General features: G+C 42.1%; 2 protein-coding genes across 5 annotated transcripts; one reads left to right on the plus strand and one right to left on the minus strand.

Moving 5' to 3' along the window:
* Positions 1–339: 339 nt before the first annotated feature.
* ATF1 (activating transcription factor 1) lies at positions 340–16,282 on the plus strand. Of its 4 annotated transcripts, none has more exons than XM_076360424.1 (8): positions 340–564; positions 5,671–5,787; positions 7,752–7,880; positions 9,730–9,830; positions 11,417–11,547; positions 12,415–12,594; positions 12,697–12,856; positions 13,267–16,282. In XM_076360424.1, the coding sequence occupies exons 2-8, from the start codon at positions 5,677–5,679 to the stop codon at positions 13,409–13,411; spliced, it is 957 nt and encodes a 318-aa protein (XP_076216539.1). In that variant the 5' UTR covers positions 340–564; positions 5,671–5,676; the 3' UTR covers positions 13,412–16,282. The 4 variants fall into 4 exon arrangements, with proteins under 4 accessions (XP_076216539.1, XP_076216537.1, XP_076216538.1 ...); XM_076360422.1 differs by lacking the exon at positions 340–564 and adding an exon at positions 748–945; XM_076360423.1 differs by lacking the exon at positions 340–564 and adding an exon at positions 1,358–1,390.
* Positions 16,283–21,753, minus strand: TMPRSS12 (transmembrane serine protease 12). The gene is made up of 5 exons (XM_076360427.1): positions 21,657–21,753; positions 20,981–21,179; positions 19,212–19,483; positions 18,263–18,405; positions 16,283–17,194 (listed from the first exon to the last, which is right to left on the minus strand). Exons 1-5 carry the CDS (start codon positions 21,751–21,753, stop codon positions 16,958–16,960), a joined length of 948 nt encoding a protein of 315 aa, XP_076216542.1. The 3' UTR covers positions 16,283–16,957.
* Positions 21,754–21,816: the final 63 nt, after the last annotated feature.

Consider the following 21,816-nt stretch of genomic DNA (forward strand, 5'->3'; position numbering starts at 1 on the left):
CGTCGCGCCCCTGCGCTGGAAGGCCACTTTTGCCGGGGTAAAGGCCAACCCCGCTGCACTCTCGCTACTGTTCGGCGCTTTACTTTACGCCTGGCTGTGCACCCCCGCGTCCCGGTCGAGGATAAAGGGAAATTCTCTGGTTCTCGTGCAGGCGAGCGCCCCCCTCTCCCGGCCGGGGCCGGGGCCGGGGCCGGGGCCGGGGCCTGCACGCTCGGCGCTGCGCGGGCCGCCGGAGGCACCTTCCCGCCCTCGGGCCGGCAGCGGCGCTCTATCGCCGCCTCTCTATGGTACCCGGGGTTGGAAACCGCCGGGCGGAGGCGGCGCCCAGAGCGGACGCTCTAGCCTCCGCCTCCGGGGCTCTATGCTGCGGGAACTCTATGGTGGGGATTTCTAGGCGAGGCCTCCGCGGGGACTCTATGGTCGCAGCCCGCCCACCCCGAGCGTCCCGCGCGGGCCCGCCGTGTTTACGATGCCGCCGGCGCCGGTTTCCTGAGGCGGAGACGAGCGCGGCGGCGGCGGCTCTCCCCACGCGCGGCCACCGGCGGGGCCTGGCGGGCCTCTGAGGTAAGAGCGGGCGCCGCCGAGGCACGGGCGGGCGGGGGAGGCCGCCCCCTCCCCCTCGGCCGGCCCGCCCGCCCCTTCCCCCCCCCCGCCCCCGCCGGGCCTGGAGCGGCCGCTCCCGCCGCCCCCGCCGGCCGCGGGCCTAGGCCAGGCCCGGCCGGGCCGCGCCGCGCCGCGCCGCTCCGTTCCTCTCAGGGCCCGGCGCCGTCCCTCCCCGCAGCGCGCTCTCCTGCGGGCCGCGAGGGAATGGCTGAGTCCCGCCACAGGCCGGGGACCGGGCTGCGGCGCGGCCGCTCCCCTCAGCCGGGGCCCGCCTCGCCCCTTCCCGGCGGGAGGCCGCTGCGGAGGACCTCCGGGGAGTTCCCGCCCCGCCGCCCCAGCCAGGTGCGCCGGGTCCGAGGCGCCGCGCTCCCCGCGCGGCCTGGGGCCGCTCGCCCCGCACCGGGAGAGGCTGCCGCCGGGCCCGCGCCCCCGCTTCGCCCCGGGTGCTGGTGTCCCGCCGCCCCGAGTCTCGGGGCAGGGCCGGCGCCGCGGAGGAGCCTCCTGGACCGCGGGGAGGGGGTCGCGGGGGGCTGGGGGTGGGGAGAGGGGGGCCCCCCCGGCTCCGGCGCGGAGCTCTCGGGTGGCGACTTCGGCCCTGTTTGACTCGGCCTTCAGTGAAAGGGCAGCGGTGGTCTCTTCTCCAGAGGCCCTTGAGATCGACCGATGAAAAATGGAGTGATTACCTCTTTTTTCCCATTAATTTTGACAGAGTGCCGTTTTCGTGAGCCGTGTCTTCCGACGCTCACGGCAATGAGTACCGGGTTGATTTCAAGGCAGCGGGATGCAGGTTGTTCGTGAATGATCTCACTGATATTTCCTCTCACAAATACCAAGATCGCTTATGTCAATATACCGTATACGGTTTTAGACTGCGGGCTTTTATTTCTGAAGCTGCTTGTCATGGGAATGCTCGCTAAGCTTCGTTTCGCTGTAGAAGGCTGGGGCAGGGGGTGAGTGGAGGAAAACACGGGGAGTACTCCTGAAGTTTTAAGGAGTATCCTTACGTGTGTTTGTAGAATGGAATCCGGAGCCGTAACTGGGTACGGTGACTCAAGTCTCCTCGCTTGCTTTCTGGCATGAGCTGGTAGGATGTGCTGTCCTTTGCCTCCGTCTTTCACTGGCTCCTGGAAAAAACTGGAGTTCTGTCAGTCTTCGGGGTGAAAAAACTTTCCCCAAGTGTCTTAATTGCAAAACTAGGTAAACAGTATTTTAACTGCTGTAGCTGGTGAAGACAGCTTGTTTTGAGACATTAAAAAATCCAAAATTTCACCAGATTACTTGAGTATAATTTCACCAAATGTTTTAATTCACTTTCTGTAATTTGTATAAGTCAGTATTTGACTCGTCACTTAGTATTTGAGAATAAAATTCTGCGTCCAGTATTCTTTGATTTCTGACTTTATAAAGTCTTTAAAAAAAAAATCAATTGCCTCTTACAATATTTCAATACTGAAATATTCGGGCCTTTCCTCTGCTGGATTTAGAAGGACAAAACGGAACTTGGTTTCTTCCTTTGGTGCTCTCACACTACAGCTCACTTCTCCTTGCCTTAACGTACAGCTTTTATATTCCGTTATCTTATTCTTTGCCTCCTGATTATGCTTTGAAGCTTCACCTGAGGCTGGGAACCCATGATTTTAGTCATTTTATGAGCATTTAACTAGAGACAATCACTGTCTCAGATAATCTGCATTGTAAACAGGCAAAAACAAAATAGCAAGGACAAGAGAGCTGTTCATGGGACACTGAAGTAAAGAGTGATTCAGAGTAAAGTCTTGGGAAGCTCGTTACCGCGCAGGCGCAGTATGTCTGTAAGGGGACCGACTCTGCAGCGGTTTAGGATATTTTCCATCAGGATTAGTGAGAGTTGTGGGAACGGGTTTTTCTTGTTTGTTTATTTGTCTCTTTTAATTGATGCTCCTCAGTCATTTAGGGGTTTTTTTTAAGTGGTTCTTGAGTGGTGGTTCAGAGTAAGGAACATGGTGTTAGGAGGGTATATGTGAACTTCAGGATGGTAAATTGAACTTGCCCACAATGAAATGCGATGTTCCCATTTCTGTTTAAAAGGAAGATATGTTTGAGCCTCAAACTCAGGTTTAAAGTGAGATGTGTGTCTTTGGCTGGAGAGCGCCGATTCTCAGAAGTTTAAAAGTCCTTCAAAAGAAACTTCATAATACTGCTATTGCAAAATCCTTTCATTTAAATGAAATTACTTTGGAGATGTAGCTGTGTGGAGGCATTGTTTTTATTCTGAAAAGCATCATCCTTACCTGTCTGATCATAAAAACATGGTTTTCATACGGATCGGAACAGTAATTATTTTCTGGCTGATAAAACATCGGGTGTTGCTTTTATGAATTCCCTCCCCTCAGTACTCTGTGACGTGTAAAACTTCCTTCACCCCAAACTGTGCAGCTGGTTTCAGCTAAATGTATATTCTGTTGCTGGAAGTAGTTTTAACTGTGGTGTAAAAAGCTGAAACCCTGATTATTTTCCGTCTTTGGTACTTCTTTTCAAAGCTTGAGAACTTGCAGGTTGAGGTTTTTCAGTGGAACCGTCTTTCTGAAAGCTGGTAGATGGTAGCTGCTGTTTCATGTGTTCACAGAAGGCCATTCCAATGGAAAATTCGCGTTTTTCCAGCTAAATAAGTTGTTTCAACAAGGTAGAGGCATGTGGGTCGTCTTGTGAGACAGTCGTGCGAGGCCAAATAGCGTGTTGCATCTCCTTTATCCAGTGGAGGATATGAGATGCAGTAGTAACTTTCACCTTGTTAAAATCGCTTGCTAAATCTTTTTTTATTAATATTATTTTACTAAGATTCATTGATGTTGGATGACTATTTAGTTAAATATTGCAGAGCAAGCAGAGATGAAGTGAACTTGAAAAATCATGTTAATAATGGGAAATACTTTATCTTTTATTCCTGTAAGTAGGACTTCACACCTATGAGAGAAAGATCAGCAAAAGCCTTTGTGCTTTCTCCCCGGTTTGTTTATTTTGGGTGGTTTTGTATCTATCAGTTTCATTGTTTCTTGCAGCCTACTTTGCTGCTGTTGTGAGTCTTTCATGGGACAATAAGGCAGAGAAAAACAGTAAAAGAGGGAGGGAGAGACAGAGTGTGGTTTAGCACTACAGAAATGAATTGGGTGTTTCTGTAGCACTGGAAATTTATTTTAATTTTTGCTGTTGACTGGATTTCAGTTTGACGGTGCCCTGTTTACTCGTGACGCTTAGAATGTCTCCCTTTGCAGGGGTACAAAACGTAGATTTTCCTTTTTAAAAAACCTAAAACTACATTAGAGGGTATATAAAGTTGCGTCCCTTATACATGCTTGTCGTTGATTCTGCTCTTCTTTTTTTTTTTTTATCGCTTCAAGATACTTAAATTACTTCCGTTCTCAATTTTCTTTCCTTAAAAAAAAAAAAAAAAAAGCCAAAACAGTCTTTCCGACTTTCAGGCGAGCTCTGCAGCAGTAGCAACTGAAGAAGGAAAATGTTAGAATTGCATTGCTCCGCTGCTGCACCGGGGCTGGTTTCTTGCAGGCGTGAGCGGCGTGAAGTCGAGCAGGGTGTCAGTCGGGATCCTCGACTCCGATTCACGCTCCTGGCGATGCGGAGGGGAAAGCACTCTTGCATTCGCAGCAGCAGCGACGTGATACTCTTAGCAAAGGCAGTCGGGATAGTTTTGATTAGCTGAAGGTTTCCAGAAGCTGGGAACAGCTGAAGCACTGCCCTGCTCCCGTGAGCTTTTTATTCCAGAGTGAAGCCTTCATTGTGCTGCTTCAGCTTAAACTCCGAATGAATCGTTGTATGTTTATAGACATAAGTATGTTGGGAAGCTGTATCATATGTTAGAGAACGTTTGTTCTGTGCCACAAAGGATACGGTTTCACGTATCGCCCAACCATCAGTTTTCTCTCCACAAAGTCCTGTTTTAGTAACTTATTTGGGGAGTTCTGCAGCGGGGCTCCTCAGATGAGTAAGGATTGCAAGAACAAGATTCTGCTCTTGGTGTACATTGACTTTTTACCCTCTAAGTATATGTCAGGCTGCAAGAGCTGTGGTTTATCTCAGTAGGGAAAAATCAATGACTCACATTTCCACAGAAAGAAATGTAATTTCCAGTCTCATAGCAACTGTCCTTTCAACAGTTTCAAACCTTCTGTGACAAAATGTTTAACACTCACCGATCATCTTTTAATGCTCTAGGCTGGTCCGCCCACTCACCCCACCTAAAAGCATGCGTTTTTACATCACTAAATCCCCCAATATTGGAGGGGGGATGCTGTCAAGACATGTTGAACAGTTAAATATAAAATCTTAGAAATGAGAGAAGTGTGACTGACTGTATTATATGGAGACGGAGTGACTTTTGCAGGGTTTAAAATTCAAAACTGTGATCTCTGTGCTTTGATTTTGAGTCCCTGTTTTGTTTTTATACACCTTCAGACGTTTTAAAATAGGTTTGGCTGGTAGCTTGGGTAAAATATTTTGGAAAATTATTTTACTTAGAGCAAGGTATTCTTCAGTATAAATGCTTCACCTTGGTTTTCTTCCTAGATCTCATGACTTGTTTGTTTTCATGAAAAACCAGGAAATTCAGTAAACACATTTGACAGTAAACTTCAGCATGGGGTAGGTCTGAACCGGTGCTGACAGACGGTTGGACTGCAGGTGTTGTCAGGGCGAAACGGGACTTGTCTCCTGTTCCGAAACGGGGGTTCGTGCCGCTCTGGGCTCTGAGGCCTCGAGAGGCGGCGTGCTGGGTGCTGTGCTCGACCTGCCCAAACCCACGGGGCGGGTGGAAAGGCTCCCACCGTGTCTTTCCTCTCTTGTCCCCGTGCGAAGGCGTAACAATGCTCGGGGTATCGTAGGGGAAGTAACAAAAAATGCTGTGCTATTCCATAATAGAAAGTGACATCAAAGGACAAAGAACTAATTAAAAATGTCCAAATAAGGCTAAAAGCATTATGCACTGAGATTCTCTAAAATATCCGTGGAAGTTGGGCACCTATCTGCTGTTCAAATTTATCATTAACTGAATTTAACTCGTTATTTTTCTTGTAGTTGATTATGGAAGAGGTGCACAAGAGCAGCAGTAACAGTTCAGTGACGCCTTCACAAACATCAGCTGTACAAGGTACAACACTACAGGCAGCTCAGCTCTCTCATATTGCTCAACAGGTAAAGCCTGGGCCAAATCTCAGCAAACATTTGAGGTAGTTAAGAGCCGTTTTTTATGTACTACAAACTATATTAATTCTTGAGTTTTAGAAACACACAGAGAAGAAAAAACAAAAGAAGGTTGAGAAAAATGTACTTGTTTGTTGATGGACGACACAAAATTAGTAAAATGGCTTGCGTTCAAAAGACCAAAATTAAATTTCGTGCTCGTACAATGCAAAAATGCAGCCCAGCATTTTTGTTAGGTTGTACGTCCTTTGAAATCGTCATCGACCTGACATACAGGAGCTGCTTAGTAATGAAGCAAAGACCTAATGTTCATTTTTTTTTTTCCAGAAAAAGCATTTACAGCTCCTTTTGTAGTAATGGCAATCCTGGGTGCTCAGCACCATGGAAACACTTGGATTTTAGCCCAACATGAATGTATTTAATGTAATAAATCATATGAAGTTGGAAATTTGACATACTTACTACAAAGTAACATCACTTTCAGAGCTTTGTCCTGGATTTCTCATGATTCAACTTTCTGCCTCTGACAGAGCATCTCTTTCTAGGTAAAGTCTGCTCCCACAGCCACGTAGCCGTCCTGTGAAACAACAAAGTTTTGCAGCTCGTCCACTGTTTGCCCTGTGGAGGCGATGTAGCTTTTGATGCAATATTTAGATAACTGCATGAGGCAAAGACAGGATAGAATATCAGCAAGCATCCTGTTGTTTGTTTACAGGCTGTTTTTCTGATCTGTTTTTATATAAGGTTGCCAGTGTAACTTAATATTATGATGTATGATATGAAAGTAGTATTAAATGAAAAGTTAGCTGTATGAGTTTTAATGTTCCCTTCATCTTTTCGTATATTCCAGAATAATAAAAGTAGTGAAGAAATTTGGTGAGGAAACTGGTTATTTACTTGTGCATCTCTGTGTATAACTTTAATCAATTTTTAAGTGCAAAGGCTCGTGCGAGTTCAACATCAAAAATACAAATCTGCTAGAATGTAAAAAGTATTTTTAATAGGAGTAGCAGTAGTAATTAACTTTTTGCCAATTAAACCTAGATTCCAGCTACAACATTTATTGAAATTGATCATTTTAAAACCTTAAAGAACAGATGCTGTAATTTTTACTTGGAAAACATCTGCTCTTTGTTCTTCTTCCTTGTCCAGAGCTTGCATACCTTGTCTCCTTCAGTTTCCTTCCTGGTCTGGTGTCTTTCGTACGGCCCTTGTGCCTTGAACTTTCTAAGTAGATTGGTCAGCTTTTGCTGTGCTTAACTCTTGTGGTTTCTTCTCTGTGAACTTTTTGAACCGTAGCCTCGTACCGGTTGCTTAAAAAAAAAAAATCCAAGAACACCAAATATGTACATTATTCATGCTACCTTCTGCATCAGTTTAGTATTGTTAGTCTGATCCGTCCTAAGCCCCTAGTCTTGTCAGTGATTTCATCTTGATTTAGATAGGGCGCTAAACTCCTATTAACTTTAGTGAGAATTAAGGCTACTTATTCAGCACTTTTATTTCTGCTCATCAAAGTCTAAGACACTCTTAAAATGGAATCAAAGCTTAAAAAAATGAACCGCCACAAATGTGGGGCTTTATCTGTGCATATGGATGGAGTCACATGAAAGCAATCGTGCTCAGTCTCGATGATTCTCAAGAAGTCTGCTTCGTTGTGGTTCATTTAGAACTGCTTGGTTTTAAGTTGCAGCATTTTAATCTTTTGCACACAATGCTACGTTTGATTTTCCCCCTAACCTAAGTCAAATAAGTAACTGTTTCAGCCTTTTTTGTATGCAGATATGTATCTCAAAAATGTATATCTGTAAAGGATACCTTCTGTGACTTAATTAGGCTTAAAAGAAGCATCTGCTAATGCATGTTCTCCACTAGTTTTCCTACATGTATATACGCTTTCTGAATACTGGAGAACAAACTACAGCTTTTGTTAATGATTCTTTGATTTGTTGTAGATGTCTCTAAGAGGTCCCGCTCCCCTGACAGTTGTTCAGCTTCCTGGAGAACAAGTCCAGGTCCAGGGAGTCATTCAGACAGCGCAGTCCTCTTCTGTAATCCACTCACCCCAGGTGCAAACAGTGCAGGTAACTACAGAATGTCTGTTAAACAACCAAGAATCCTGTGTTATGTACGTGAAAAGACTTGTAACGGCTTGTCAGACTAACTCTGCCACAGTGCAGCCTTTTGGGCCCTGCTGCGAGCCATCCAGTGACGGTATTTTCGGGATACATCGTTCTTAATGTTGAAATTATTTGCAGTGCTAAAGTTGCCTTTGGAGTTGAAATTAAACTATTTGACATTGCTTCCCTTTATAAAAAAAACAAAACAAAACCGCAACTCTTTAGTTGGTGCTCCTAACAGACGTGCAATCAGTGTGTTTCAATACCAAAATGAAGAGAGTATAGAATAACCCAGTGAAGAAGAATGTGTGTTTGGAAAAGGTAGACCTGAACGATGGTGGATGAACTGTTGATTGCTCCCCTCACGTACACTGTAACTCCGTTTCTGTGGTACCTAAGTATTCTCTTACTCATTTGCCATATGATTTTTGTACAAGCCACTTCAGAGGGGTGCCTTGGGGATTTTACAGTCGAGTCTGTAACTACTTCATTCAGTCCTTGGCTGCAGAGAGCTCTCTGGGCAGCATGACATTGGAGTTACACTGTGAAATAACTGCACTAGTCAGCCGAATGACTGGAAGAACCGCGCTTAAACACATTAATTTGTCACTGATCCTTTGTACTGTGCTTATCTATTCATATGACGTTAAATTGATAAACCATGAAAAGTAAACGTATGATGCATTTTCAGCTATCATTGTTCCTGTAACATCAGATCATGGAAAAGAAAACACATTTCTCTCTTCTGAAAACAGTTAAGCATCTGTTTTAGTAGGTTGTCTTTACTTGAGTCTCCACTAATCCCTTCCCTATCATTGCGTTCTAGTTGCAGGGTCCCCGCTGACTGTATTCTTTCCTTTTTTTTTTTTTTCTGTAATTTATGAACGTTGTGGCCTTATTGCTCTAAGGGGGGAAAAAAAGTAATACATGAGCAGCTTTATTTTAAATGTTGGTAGTAGGTTGCTCTTTTTGTCTCTGTAGCAGCAGTTAAGTGAGAAATGCCGGGCTGCATGCATTCTTCTTGACTTTTTGTGGCTGGCACACAGATAAGTACAAATAAATGTTTTGTTAGCTTGTATTTAATAAGGAGCATCAGAGAAAAAAATAACACGTGCCAACTGTATGAGGACACAGTGGAATAAAGAGAAAATTACAGAGAATACTTTGCATATTTACTCCCTGATATGCTGCTGCCTTAAATATTACTTTCCTTTGACTCGTATTCTGACCAACAAAATAGACTGCTTTTCTGTCTACATAAAAGATTTCAAGTATTTTCTATGTTTGTCTTTGTAAATAAATGGTGTTCCTGTTTCCTTTCCCACCAGCTCCTTAGACAAATTTATGTGTGGGAGTGGCTTACCTCTTCAGACCACATCAGCTGTTGAGATAGTTAGGCTTGTATGATTTTTATGAAAATAATAAACCATTTGTATTTCTTCACACTGCTGTTTTAAACATTCTGGATTGATTAATCCTGCAGTTTAATCCAGCTAGAACAGCTAGCTTCAGATGGCGGATGTTTTCCAGCTTTTAATGTGATAAATAGTTTGGGAGAATCTCTTGAGCTTCCTTTTTTTTTGGGGAGGTGTCTGTTTCATTGTGATCTTACTAATGTAACAGTCTTTGATAATTGCTAGAAATAGGAGATAGCACTGAAACTAGAAATCCACCATTTTTTCTTTCTCTTTGTAATTAGCTGCATTTGTGTAGTTTTCATGCAGCTTTAGCTCATACGCAATTAAAATGTGTAATCTCTTCTGGGCATTTCTTCTGAAGTGCACCCGATAACCACATGGAATGTGTTTTTTAGGTATCTTCTTTGTCTGAGAGTGAAGATTCTCAGGATTCATCAGATAGCATAGGCTCTTCACAGAAAGCTCGAGGCATCTTAGCTCGTCGTCCATCTTACCGGTAAGTACTGTATGTAATATATTTTGTAATTTTTTATTTGAAACCAAAATAGCAACTTCTTTCAGTAGCTTCATGTATTCTGTCAACCTCTAAGTTGTTTTCTTTCTCTTGAAACACGCATTGGGTCTGTTCATGCAGTAAATGTTTTGAGGATGCCATGTTAGCTATCATTTGCTACAAGAAAACTTTGACTTAACTGGACATCAGCTTCAACATGATGTGGCATAGGAAAAATTGTTTATCAGCTGTAATTTTACTCAGTTGTAGCATTTTACTGAAATGAGGAGTGTAGTCAAATGCCACATCCTGGCTTTTCAAATAATAAATTTGTTAGAAACTTAACACAAAATTTAGTATTTTTTTACAATAACGTTCTGAAAATTTTAGAAGACAGTTTATGAACCTACCTGGTACTCCTATCTGTGATTATTGTGCCCGCTTCTGCCACTGCTTTTCATTTTTTGAATGTTTTATCCACTCTTCTTAGTACTTTCTGACAGCTTTATCTCATCTTGAATTACGTACCAGAACAAATAATTTAGGAGGGATTTTATTATGTTGCATGTAGTCAAAAACAGTGGTGGAAAAGAGCAATTCTGAATCTTCAGTTAAAGTAGCCAGGATAGGAAAAGACAAGCTGTAAGCAGAGCTTCTGTGGGAGAACTGTTTAGCCGTGCGGGTTTGGGATCAGGAGTCGTCAGTTCTGCTTTTCTCTTCATATAACTGCCACTAATTCATCGTTTGGCCTGGGGTAAGATGCATAAAATTCATGCTTCCGTTGGTTCTTCTTTTAAATAGACATGTGCCTGGTTTCATAGGGTATTGTTACATAGGACATGGGTTGTTTGAGAAGCTGTGCAAGAGTGAAATTAAATGCAGAAAAGAAATGGAAAGTCTTACTGTGTACTGAAAGAGCAAGAGAGCTAATTTTTAAACTTTTCTGTAGTAATCTACTCCTTTGTGGTTTATTCTGACACCAGACAGAGCAAACTGGTTTTAATTGGATATACAAAGCCTATTCTTGAGAGAATTAGAGGATCAAGTTGTAAATCAGAAAAGCCTCTTATTAGGCCAGTTATATATCCCCAGAAAATGTTTATGGTGGAAACTGATGCAGCTTTTACTGAAATGAAATGATGCAGCCGCAGTGCTAGTTTTCAGCGCACCGTTTTTCTGGAGATTACTGAAATCTACTGCAAATGCTGCAGGTTTTCATTGCAGGCTTACCAGTTCAAACATCTAAGGCTTTTAGAGGGTAATGATTGAAAATCTGGAATTTGTGCTGATTTGCACATACGCATACTTTATAAATCAGTAGCTGACTTGAATTGCTCCTAGCTCATAAAATGATTCAAATATTTAACTAAAAAACTGGACTATATAAACTACAGAAGTGTAATTACAGAAGGAGTTTGAGGCAGTCACCTCATACAAAATTTTGTTAATTCCAAAAGGTGTTGTACATCAAAATTTGAGTGTTTATTTCTGTAATACAAAATAGGGATAGCAGTTTGTAACTGTTGTTGCAGTAATTTCTAGTTTTTGCCTACTATTAGAGCTGATAAAGAAACTCTGTTTTTTAATAGGAAAATTTTGAAAGATCTTTCTTCGGAAGATACACGTGATAGAAAAGGAGATGAGGAGAGTCCTGGGGTCTCTACTGTTACATCTATGTCCGTTCCCACGCCTATCTACCAGACGAGCACTGGACAGTACAGTACGTTATACAAAATATGTGCCTAACTGGACACATTTTTTTATTCAACTTGCCTCAAAATACAGATTTTCTTTTTGTTATATATTTGACTAAGATGAAACTCAAAAGGTTTGGCTATTTATCTAACAGTTAATGAAGTTAGTACTGTTATTACATGGCAATAGACCGGTATCTAAAGACTCCAGATAAACTCAATGCTTCATTGTGTTAATTTTTGCATATTAAGACAAGACATTCAAAGGATGTTGTTACGGAATACATAGCAGCCTTCTAGTGTTAGATTTAGTCCAAAACGTAAGATCAGTGAAGATACCATTATATCTATCATAGGGCCACACCAAAAGGTGTTCCTGTGATATCAGGGAGGTAGCAAAAAAAAGGATTCGTTCCTTTGATTTTATCACCTAGTATTCATTGTGCTTGTGAGCCAAAAAGCAGCCTGCTCCGGCACCTGGAGCACCTCCTCTCCATCCCTGTGGTGTTCACACTGCTGTTTCTCACTTCCCCCCGCCCCTCGCTCCTTTGCCTGTCGGATTTTTGCCCTTTCTTAAGGACGTTTCCACCAGCTGTGGCCAGCGTGGGTCCATGTGGAGCTGGTGTCCGGCTCGGGGCAGTCCCAGACCTCTTCTCACAGAGGCCACCCCTGCGGCTCCCCCCGCTACCAACACCTGGCCACTTACACCCAATATGTTTAGTAAGGACCCAGCAGCAAGGTCTGATAGTTGAAAGTGACAGAAGAAAAAAGCCTTCCAAAACTGGCAGTATTTTTCAGCAGTGGAAATAGCTGTACACCTCCAGATTTACCTTCATCTGTATGTTATAACATACAGCTACACACACTGTTGTGCATGTTCCTTTTTCTTTAAGTTGCCATTGCTGCAAATGGATTGCAGCTGGCCAGCCCAGGTACAGATGGTGTGCAAGGTCTGCAGACACTAACGATGACAAATGCTGGCGGTACTCAGCCTGGGACAACGATACTGCAGTACGCGCAAACATCAGATGGTCAACAGATACTTGTACCCAGCAACCAGGTGGTAGTGCAGAGTGAGTACGCCTTCTGGCAACGGTTAGAAATCCCCATCACTAACGCAAGTGTAACTTTCTAACGCTACCACGTTTTGATGTCTTATGCTATTATCGCAACAGCTGCGTCAGGAGACATGCAGACTTACCAGATCCGCACCACACCAACTACCACATCCCTTCCTCAGACTGTGGTGATGACATCTCCTGTCACTCTGACATCACAGACAAGTAAGACAGATGATCCGCAGTTGAAACGAGAAATAAGGCTGATGAAGAACAGGTATGTAAGTGCACGTGGGCTGCTTTGATTTGTTAGTTTAGTGTGCTGAAATGTATCTTCAAAGGAGAAATTACGAGTCTTGCAAGCTAACTTTACTGACTGCGCCATCAGTATGGTATGCTGCATCCAGCGACTGAAAACACTGGAAATTCTGACCAAAACACGCCACGTGTTCCGTCTCACACAGTTTGGCGGAAAGAAACTGTTTTTTCCCTGCAGATTGACTACCATGTGTGTTACCAGATACTGCTGAATTTCATGCTCTGCACCTATGATTGTGTACTTGTCAGTTTGGTTTGTTCACGATGGCAGTGCCGGCTCTCTCCTCTCATATTGGTCAGAATCGTAACAGTCATAAAATAGACACGTCTCAAATCTAAAATAAACAATGACTTCTGCTTGTCTTCCAGAGAAGCTGCTCGAGAATGCCGTAGAAAGAAGAAAGAGTATGTTAAATGTCTGGAAAATCGAGTTGCGGTCCTGGAAAATCAGAACAAAACTCTAATTGAAGAGCTAAAAACTTTGAAAGATCTTTACTGTCATAAAAGTGTGTAAGAAAAGAAGGTAAAACTTTTGTGGACTGTTTAAATTTCAGAGGAGAATTTTTTTTTTATACTGAATTTTTTAAACTAGATGAAAGGTCAAAAATGAAACTTTTCTACCTAGATTTCACAACTTAAAGACTATATAGATTTTATTTACAACATGTTGGTGACAAAGTACAAAAAGGAAACAAGAAAACCTCACCAAAATTCCTGCTGGCACAACTGGAAACTTTATAAAGTCAAGATTGCATCTACAATAAAAGGACAGTCACGTTTTACGAGGCAGGTGATTAGCATTTCTTTGAAAATTTCTACAAATACCTCTTGTAACGGAGGCAATATTTGGTTGCAGTTAAAATGCGGATGAAATGGAATCCTTGCCATAGTTGACATTATTAGTAACATTTATAACCAGTATATGTTTTGATTTCTTACTCTTTTTCAATCCTTACTTTTTCTTTCAGTTATTTGTATGTAAATATTTTTATTTTAACCTGTAAGTTGTTATTTACAGGTGCAGATGATAAAAAAAGCTAATACTTTGCTAGAGGTATAAATTATGTTTACTCTTTCTCAGCTGACAGCTTAAAAAGTTGGGGGTTTTTTTTCGACGTTTGCTGTGTTTATCAAATTTGGAAAGGATCTGCAGAAAGCAGTGAGAGGCCTAGTCCCGAAAATGTCTGAGGCACATGCAATCAGGTGTTGACTTTTCTTAAGAGAATTCAACACATCCAATTATTTTAAAGTACGGTGTGGTAGAACGAGTACTGGTGAACAGAAGTTTCTGAAGAATGATTTCACAATAGTTTGTTCTTAGTTGTTGGGCATGATAAAGATCTATAATTGAAAAATAAATTGTGTGCTGATTATATATCCAATTAAACATGCATTGCTTATTCTGTCTGGAGATTCTACTGTGCTTTGGAACATTTAAACCAAATAGAAGAGGAACGATAAAATAAAAAATGGAAGATATATACCAAAGGGTTAATGAGGTTCTAATATATGGTTTATATGCTGAAAGTAGTGCAAAATTTCCAGACTAATTTTGTAAGGTAGGGGATATTTTGCAAAGTAATGGTATCTTTGTAAGAAAATATTCTATTGAAAACAGGTAGATGGTTGGTATATTTTGTAGCTAAATTGTGATCTTTACAAATTCTGAAATTGAGTTTATATACGTATTTTGACAGTTTATATATTTCATTTTAGTAAACAAATGAAATATTTTGTGAACCAGATTTTCAAGCATATATTTTTATGGATAGTACAAAGTCAAACGAGATCCTCTTTGGTGTAGGAGATATTTGAATTAATTTTGTATGTCTGTAGGCAACTTGCAAAAAAAAAAAAAAGGATCCTAAAGAGTATTGGGAAAAAAAAAAAAGAAAAAAAAAAAGAGATCAGGGCTTTTTATTCCCCACAGTTGATATTATCTGCACATTAGAACTGATTGCTATCAGAGATTCTAGTTTGTATGATTTTAATTTGTTTCAGGTTAAAATTAAATGTTTGACATGATCAGGACTCTTTTGGGTGTGGAATCTCCATTCTTGGAGATACTCAAAAGCCGTCTGGACATGGTCCTGGGCAACCTGCTCTGGGTGACCCCGCTCGAGCAGGGGGTTGGACGAGGTGACCTCCAGAGGTCCCGTCCAACCTCAACCATTCTGTGGTTCTGTGATTCTGTGAAATAGAAAAATGTGTATGCAGTGCTTATTGCATGAATAATAAATACACTATTTTCCATAGTTAGGACTGAATCCTGCTTCCAGTTATGTCAGCGGGAATTGCACTATGGACTATGCTATTAAAAAGGTGTTAGAGCTACGTGTGTGTGTTGTGCTAGCTCAGATCTGAATGAAGTTAAAAGATGTACTCACTCCCTAGATGTGTAATGCTTATCATATGGTCAGTCAGTATTTTTTATTTTACTCATTTTTTAATTAATGGACTTCTTAGCAAGCAGAGCTCTTTGCAAATGGTATGAGAAAGACTGCATTCCACAATCACATTGTTAGTAGGCTATAAAAATGCATTTTTTTCTAAAGTTTCTAAATATATGATCGTTACGGACATGATCCACGATACGTTTCCTTTAGGCCAAACTGGAGTATACGTTTGTGTTTGCGATCATGTCAAAAAGGAGGGCTTTTGTTGCACATCAAAAATAGCGAGCAAGGCTGAGAACATCATTACATTCGGCACCCGCTCCAAAAGCGGGGTTTGGTGCCTCCCATTTCTGTTAGTGGAATTTCAGGAGAAGGGAACGCCTCGGAACGTGCTTAGCACCTCAGAGAATTGGACCTTGTCGCTCTGTCTCCCATCAGGTGTGTGTACGCTCTTTGGCATATGTTTAAGAGGGTTTGACCTACAGTACTGAAACTAATTTGGTAACTCCTCTGTATGGTATTTTGATCCTCGCTGTGTGCTGTTGTTCCTTTACCTTCTTTTGTAATACGGAATAATAATAAAAAAAGCTATCAAGTGTTAAGACTGTAAAAAAAATGGTGGCCAATTCTTTCTGTATTCAGCAAGTGAAACAAGTGTAGTGCTGCCAGACATAACATTAGTAAATTTTTATCCTCTTAAAATAGCGTTTCGGAAAGAGCAGCTTATTTTTCATCATGGAAATATTAAACAGTAACATGAGTTTGCTCTTTAATCACTTACCATGAAATACTTATTTTGGATTTACTTCAAAATCTAGATTGTAAGAGAGTAAAATCTATATCCTGAGAGTAAGAGAGATAGAACCTAATACTGTTCTGCTGGTTATTTCCAAACAAAAGTACATGCTTTATATGAATTGTAAATATTTGTCGAAACAATTAGATGGTTGCAAATTTTGACCTTGGTAAATAAAGTCGCCAAAATATAATTCTGATGTTCCTTATTTATTTTTGATTAACATAGTACTGCAGCGGTGCTGAGCAAATGTGCATACGTTGTGTGGTATCAGGTCCTTTACAGTGGCCGAGAATAAACATTTAGTCTATGAAACAGCAGCCAGAGATCTTTTATCTGACGTGTCCTTTCAGCAGTCAGAGTACGAAGTTATTTGTGCATAAATTTTAGTCATCACTAAAAATAATTAGTGGAGAATACCTTTTGTCTTTCTGCAGGTTTTTTTTTCCTTTTTAGTTTTCAGAAAGCTGAGCCACTGTTAACTAAAGACATTTTGTATGCACCCAGCAGAGGGAGCATCTCTGCCGTCTACAAAATCGTGGTAGTATTGCTAAGTAGTACTTAAGCTTCTGATAGCTGGAAAAGCACAGAAATAGGGTGGGAGAAGAGTATTTTCAGTTGGTAACATTTCTATATTCAATTTCATTCTTAGGGTCAAGGTTGTTACCGTTTCCTCTACTGTTAGTATGGATATCAAAGGCAGAAAACAAAAAAGATAACACAACTGCAAACATGACCTCTAAAAATAAGTGTATGTCCTTTGGCTCTTAGATTTATTCTGAAAGGGGAGTTAGCGCTCTTTTCAAAGTTTTAACGGGCAGGCCAAGCCTCTGCGACGATGACGCGGTGGTTTGTCCCTTTAGAACGTCTACGCAAGTACTGTACGTATCGCAGTCAGAAAGATGGTAAGTGTGCTGCTCACGGGATTCACAGCCTTGTTGCTCAACAGAAGTTCAGATTTTATCCATCTTCTGTATTGAGATAAACGGACATAGATCCCGGGAAATTTTGGTCGGCCACAGCCAACTCCAAAACTAGCAATCCCTATGAGATAGTATTTGTCGGTACTAGGGTGATAGCACGCTAAAGGTCCACCGCTGTCTCCCTGTAAATAAACAATACGAAAAACTAGTAACATACGTTCCCTTCCAGGAGTCAATGTAGAATTAAGGCAGTAATGCATCCACTTCTTCCCCCCCCCCCCTTTTTTTAATCAGCTAAGTTAACTGGACAGTAATAATGACAGTAATACATGGATAGTAGTACACGGACAAATTAAGATAAAATTCAGTGATGCTGGGTGATACTGCCTTGACTGGAATACCGTGCCTGCATTAGTTTGTGTCTTTAGCTGAAGTTTCGTTGTTGTTTTTGGTTTTGCACCTTTTCATTCCAAGGCTTGTCTCCCTAAACTTTCTCACTCATCAGTTAATAGGAGAATATATTGTCCACACAACGTGTAAGTACCAAGAAACACGGCAATGAATACACAACCCTGAATCTTTGCCGTATCACCTACTTAAAGGAAAACTGCTGAGGGAAGCAGGAAGTATATCCGACAAAGTACTTACAAATACGTTATGGCTTTTAATTATAAATGTCTCCGTGTCACAACTGGTGCCCCAGCGTTTGCACACTAGTGCTTTTGACCCGAGAACTGTCTTTTCTGAGAAGGAGATGCTGATTGCTCAGCATTTACATAAAAACTTTGCCGTACCACTGAACCGTATCACTTTCCAATGCTGCTGCTCTCTTTCAAAAGCATAAAACCGGGCAAGACGCTTGTGTGCTTCACACACGCTATGGATGTACAACAGTGATACGCGTGTGTGTAGCCATACGTATGTTTGTGTAATGTTATATCATTTAGTGACATCTCTGTGGCAAGCGGTGTATAAATATGTTTGCGGTCTTTCTCCTTTCACTTATTCTTGTCTTCTGCTGAGTATCGCTGAATTCTTCGTGTATGTTTTTGAGATGTGTTTTTTCTTTGGAATCACCATCTCATCTCTCTTTCTATTTACGATGCTGCTTTTGCAGTTTGACACGTTTTCTCTTTAGTATTTTTGCCATTTTAATTAATTACGCTACAAATGCTGCTCATCATGATGCCCCCGAGACTCTGGCTTGGGGCTTTCCATAGTGGCAGGTCGGGCACGGTGTTCATTCTTACCTGACAGGTATCGGTGCCTCCTGATCGGGAGCCAGCACAAATCATGTTGTTGTTAACCAGACCTCCATACGCATCAGAACTGTTACAGATGCTAGAAGGAATGATTTCCACTTGTGCTTCTTTTAACACAGCCGAAGTTTTACCTTTAATGGAAGACGGCATATAGAAAGGTAAAATATTTATGCTGTTGTGTGTAGCAATTCTTACTGTGCTCTTTTTTTCCCTGTTCAGCTAGCTTAAGCATGTTTCAGTACGTGTTTAGACGTGTGCCTAATGGAGAGATTGTGCCTACTTCTAACAGATTTAAACTTAAGTGGGTTAAGGATTTGCAGACTTTGATTTGATGTCGTTTTTGCAATTCTTATTCTGAAGAAACATTGATGATAACAATACTGCTTACTAGCCTTGCTCAAAACGCTCACCTCAAAATAAGAGGTGACTTACCAAGCAAGCTTATATGATCCCCACAAGATGGGGATTCCACACAAGAAAGATGCACGCCACCAGCTGCCATCATACCAAGTTTGTGCTCATTGTGATGAAAGAGAGAATTTGAGGGAGTGCAGCCATTTGTAAAATCCGTGGGGACCCCTAAGTTCACAATGCACGGCATCAGAATTGTTTTTCAGTAAAAAAGCTATTTCTAGCAGACAACATTGAGTAGCTGTACCATGAATCTGAAAGTCAGGCTAGTTTATTTTCCTTTTTTCATGTTATACGTGGAAGAAAGGCTAGAAAATTTACGCCTTTGGTTACATCTGTGTAGATCTAATCTGCTTTCAGTGGAAAAAACACTGAAAGATAATCAATCGCGGAAGGATTTAATGACGTTGTGTGATGAGACCATAACCTGAACAAATTCAGTTCTCTCTCGGTGAGCTTGAGGGTCTGGAACCCCGTATTAGTTACGTAGCTTAGAACTTGATCAGCACCGCAAGCAAATTTTTACCTTTTTCTGCTGTTCGTCCCCAACCGCTAATAAAGCATTCTGTTTCATTGTCAGTGTATGGGTAACGGTGTGCGGGAGGTAAGCAGATAGGCTGAATGTAGTCACTGTAGCGTACTGCGGAATCAAGTTCAAATAATGCAATATCATTTTCAAATGTTTCTCTCTTGAATTCTGGGTGCACAGTGATGCTTCTAATATTTCTTTTTGCTGCGTGTTCGCCGTGTTCCCAAAGGTTATGCACGCCCAAAAGAGCTCTCCAGGAATGTGGGTCCCTACGAGAGAATTGATGTATTTTTTACAATTACGTTAAAGTCAATGCGTTTCTTGATGGCATTGTTTTAACCGATTGTTTCACTGTTGGCTTATGCGCCTTTAGGAATATACATTGAAAATTCTGTAGTAAATATTTTCTGGAACATATTTGGCTAATTTCATTTTGTCTGTTTTGAACACTCGCTTTGCCTAATGCTGGTTATGGCTGTTCTAAGGTGAATTCAGATTAATGATTTAAGCTGATACTCAGATTTTGCTTCCCACCCCACCTCAGCAGAGGCCTCCCGGGAGATATTCTTTTGAAAAAGATAAAACCACGGATTTATTTTGCAGAAAGGAAGCGGTCTTATACCCAGAATGCTTGTAAAGACTGTGCTTGTACCTAGATTTGGGAAATCCATTAACTAGAAGTTACAAATAATGAGTATCAACTTAATATTAAATTTAGAAATAGTCATTCAGACCTCATTTCTAGTCAAGTATGTTGAAAAAATCTTCACTGACAATAAGTGAGAATTGAATTTGGCCTGTGATGAGCAAAGGGCAGGCTGTAAAATTCAGATTAACCTCCAAAATTCTCCAGAGTGTAAGATAAAAATTAAATTGATTGTTTGCGATATAATGCCTCTCTAAATCAATGTTTGTAAAAGTGCATTTAAAGAAACAAGGAACTGATCTACCAAGGTCCTGATAAATGGTAAAATTCCAAAGTTCAGCGATTTTTACAGTTCAGTTCCCCTCAGGTCATGGTTATGTCAACACAGTCGACATGAACTTGCATGAACTAGTGTGCAGATTTTGCAACTGTGTTAAAGACTAAAGACAACAGTGATCAGATAGCAATTCTGCTGCATTTCAGCTGCAAGTACAGTTAAAAGCCCTGTTCTAAGGCATGTTTTTACCATATTGTCCAAAAAAAAAAAACAGTTAAGTGCTAAATTGTTCATTCTATTAAACAGGAAAAAATGGAAATAGTGTTAAAACTAATGAATTGTAACATTTCTAATCTAAATATTGCAACATTTGCTTTCTGCAGTGAATCTATTAATCAGAAAAATTAGAGCTCCGTGAAAAAAAAAAAAGCCCCCAACCTAACCTAAACATCACCTGGCTCAAAAACAAATGACCCTTTATTAAAATAACAAAGGTTGTTCTGGGCCAAGCCAGAAGCGCGTATCCAAGACTTCCTGATGTTGACTTATAAAGACATAACTTTGCATCCTGTGCTGGGCCGGCGGCCGTCACCACACATGACCATTACGGCAAAGGTGACAAGGGGACGGTGTTTGGTCCTTAGCGCCACGACCAGTCCCTCCTACGGGCCGTATCGGTAAACAGGAGCTGCACAGGTTGGGTCTGCACATCGGTTCTGCACTGTGAGAGCTCAGTCCGTGTGTGTCCCGTTGATTTGTTCAGAGACACCACAGGTGATGCTTTGCTGACCTACTATGCCATCCTCATGCGTAATAGAAAGAGGTACTGGCAGGAATACATACTTCCTTCGTGTAACGCAGTGGCCCGCGGTAAGTACTGAATTCTCATTAGCTAAAGCTCCACCACAAACGTGCGCAAATTGTACACCAGCTTGGTGAATCTGGAGGCTAACTGACCACGGCCACGCTCCGATCTGAGCGTCGTGTCCACCTACGATCCGGGATCCTGAGACGCTGTCTAAGAGCGGCCGTTGTCCGCACTCTGCAAAACAGAAGTCAGTTGTATCGTTCAAACTGGAAAACAGAGCAGCATTGGGTGGGGGGGGGGGGGGGGGGGGGTTGGTTTTTGTTTCAGGTTTTTTTTTTTTTTATAATCTACAGTGTTACTTGCTGCAGGATTGTTGATGTTTGCGGCTGGAGCCCGGCTTCTGCAGATCCCAGGGCTGTTTTCTTGGGTTGTATGAAATGTGTGTATTTCATCTGGTTACATACGGATTTCTTGTGTACATTGAGGGTAAGCAGGTTCCAGTCGCTGCTGCTTTATGAATTCATCAGCTTTAGGTGTGCAAATTGTACACCGGCTGTGTACAATGTCTAGATGAAGTTTTCCCGTGCGTCTGGGGGGAGCCATGGGACACCACAGCCCGTCCCCGTGTCCCCCCCCCCCCCGCCCTTTCAGGCCCTTAAACTGCCCGCCACGGCCCTTCCCACCCTCGCTGCTCCGGTATAGCCACCGTACCCTCAGTGGAAGCCCGCGGGGCCGCCACCCCGGGCGGGGTGCCCGCCAGGACCGGCAGCAGCAGCAGCAGGGCGGCGCCGGGCCGCCCCCGCCGCATCCTCCGTCGAGGGAGACAAAATGGCGGCGCGGCGGGACCGCCCCGGCCCGGCCCGGCCCGGCG

This window comes from Aptenodytes patagonicus, chromosome 27 (assembly GCF_965638725.1).
Source record: "Aptenodytes patagonicus chromosome 27, bAptPat1.pri.cur, whole genome shotgun sequence".
Lineage (NCBI taxonomy): Eukaryota > Metazoa > Chordata > Aves > Sphenisciformes > Spheniscidae > Aptenodytes > Aptenodytes patagonicus.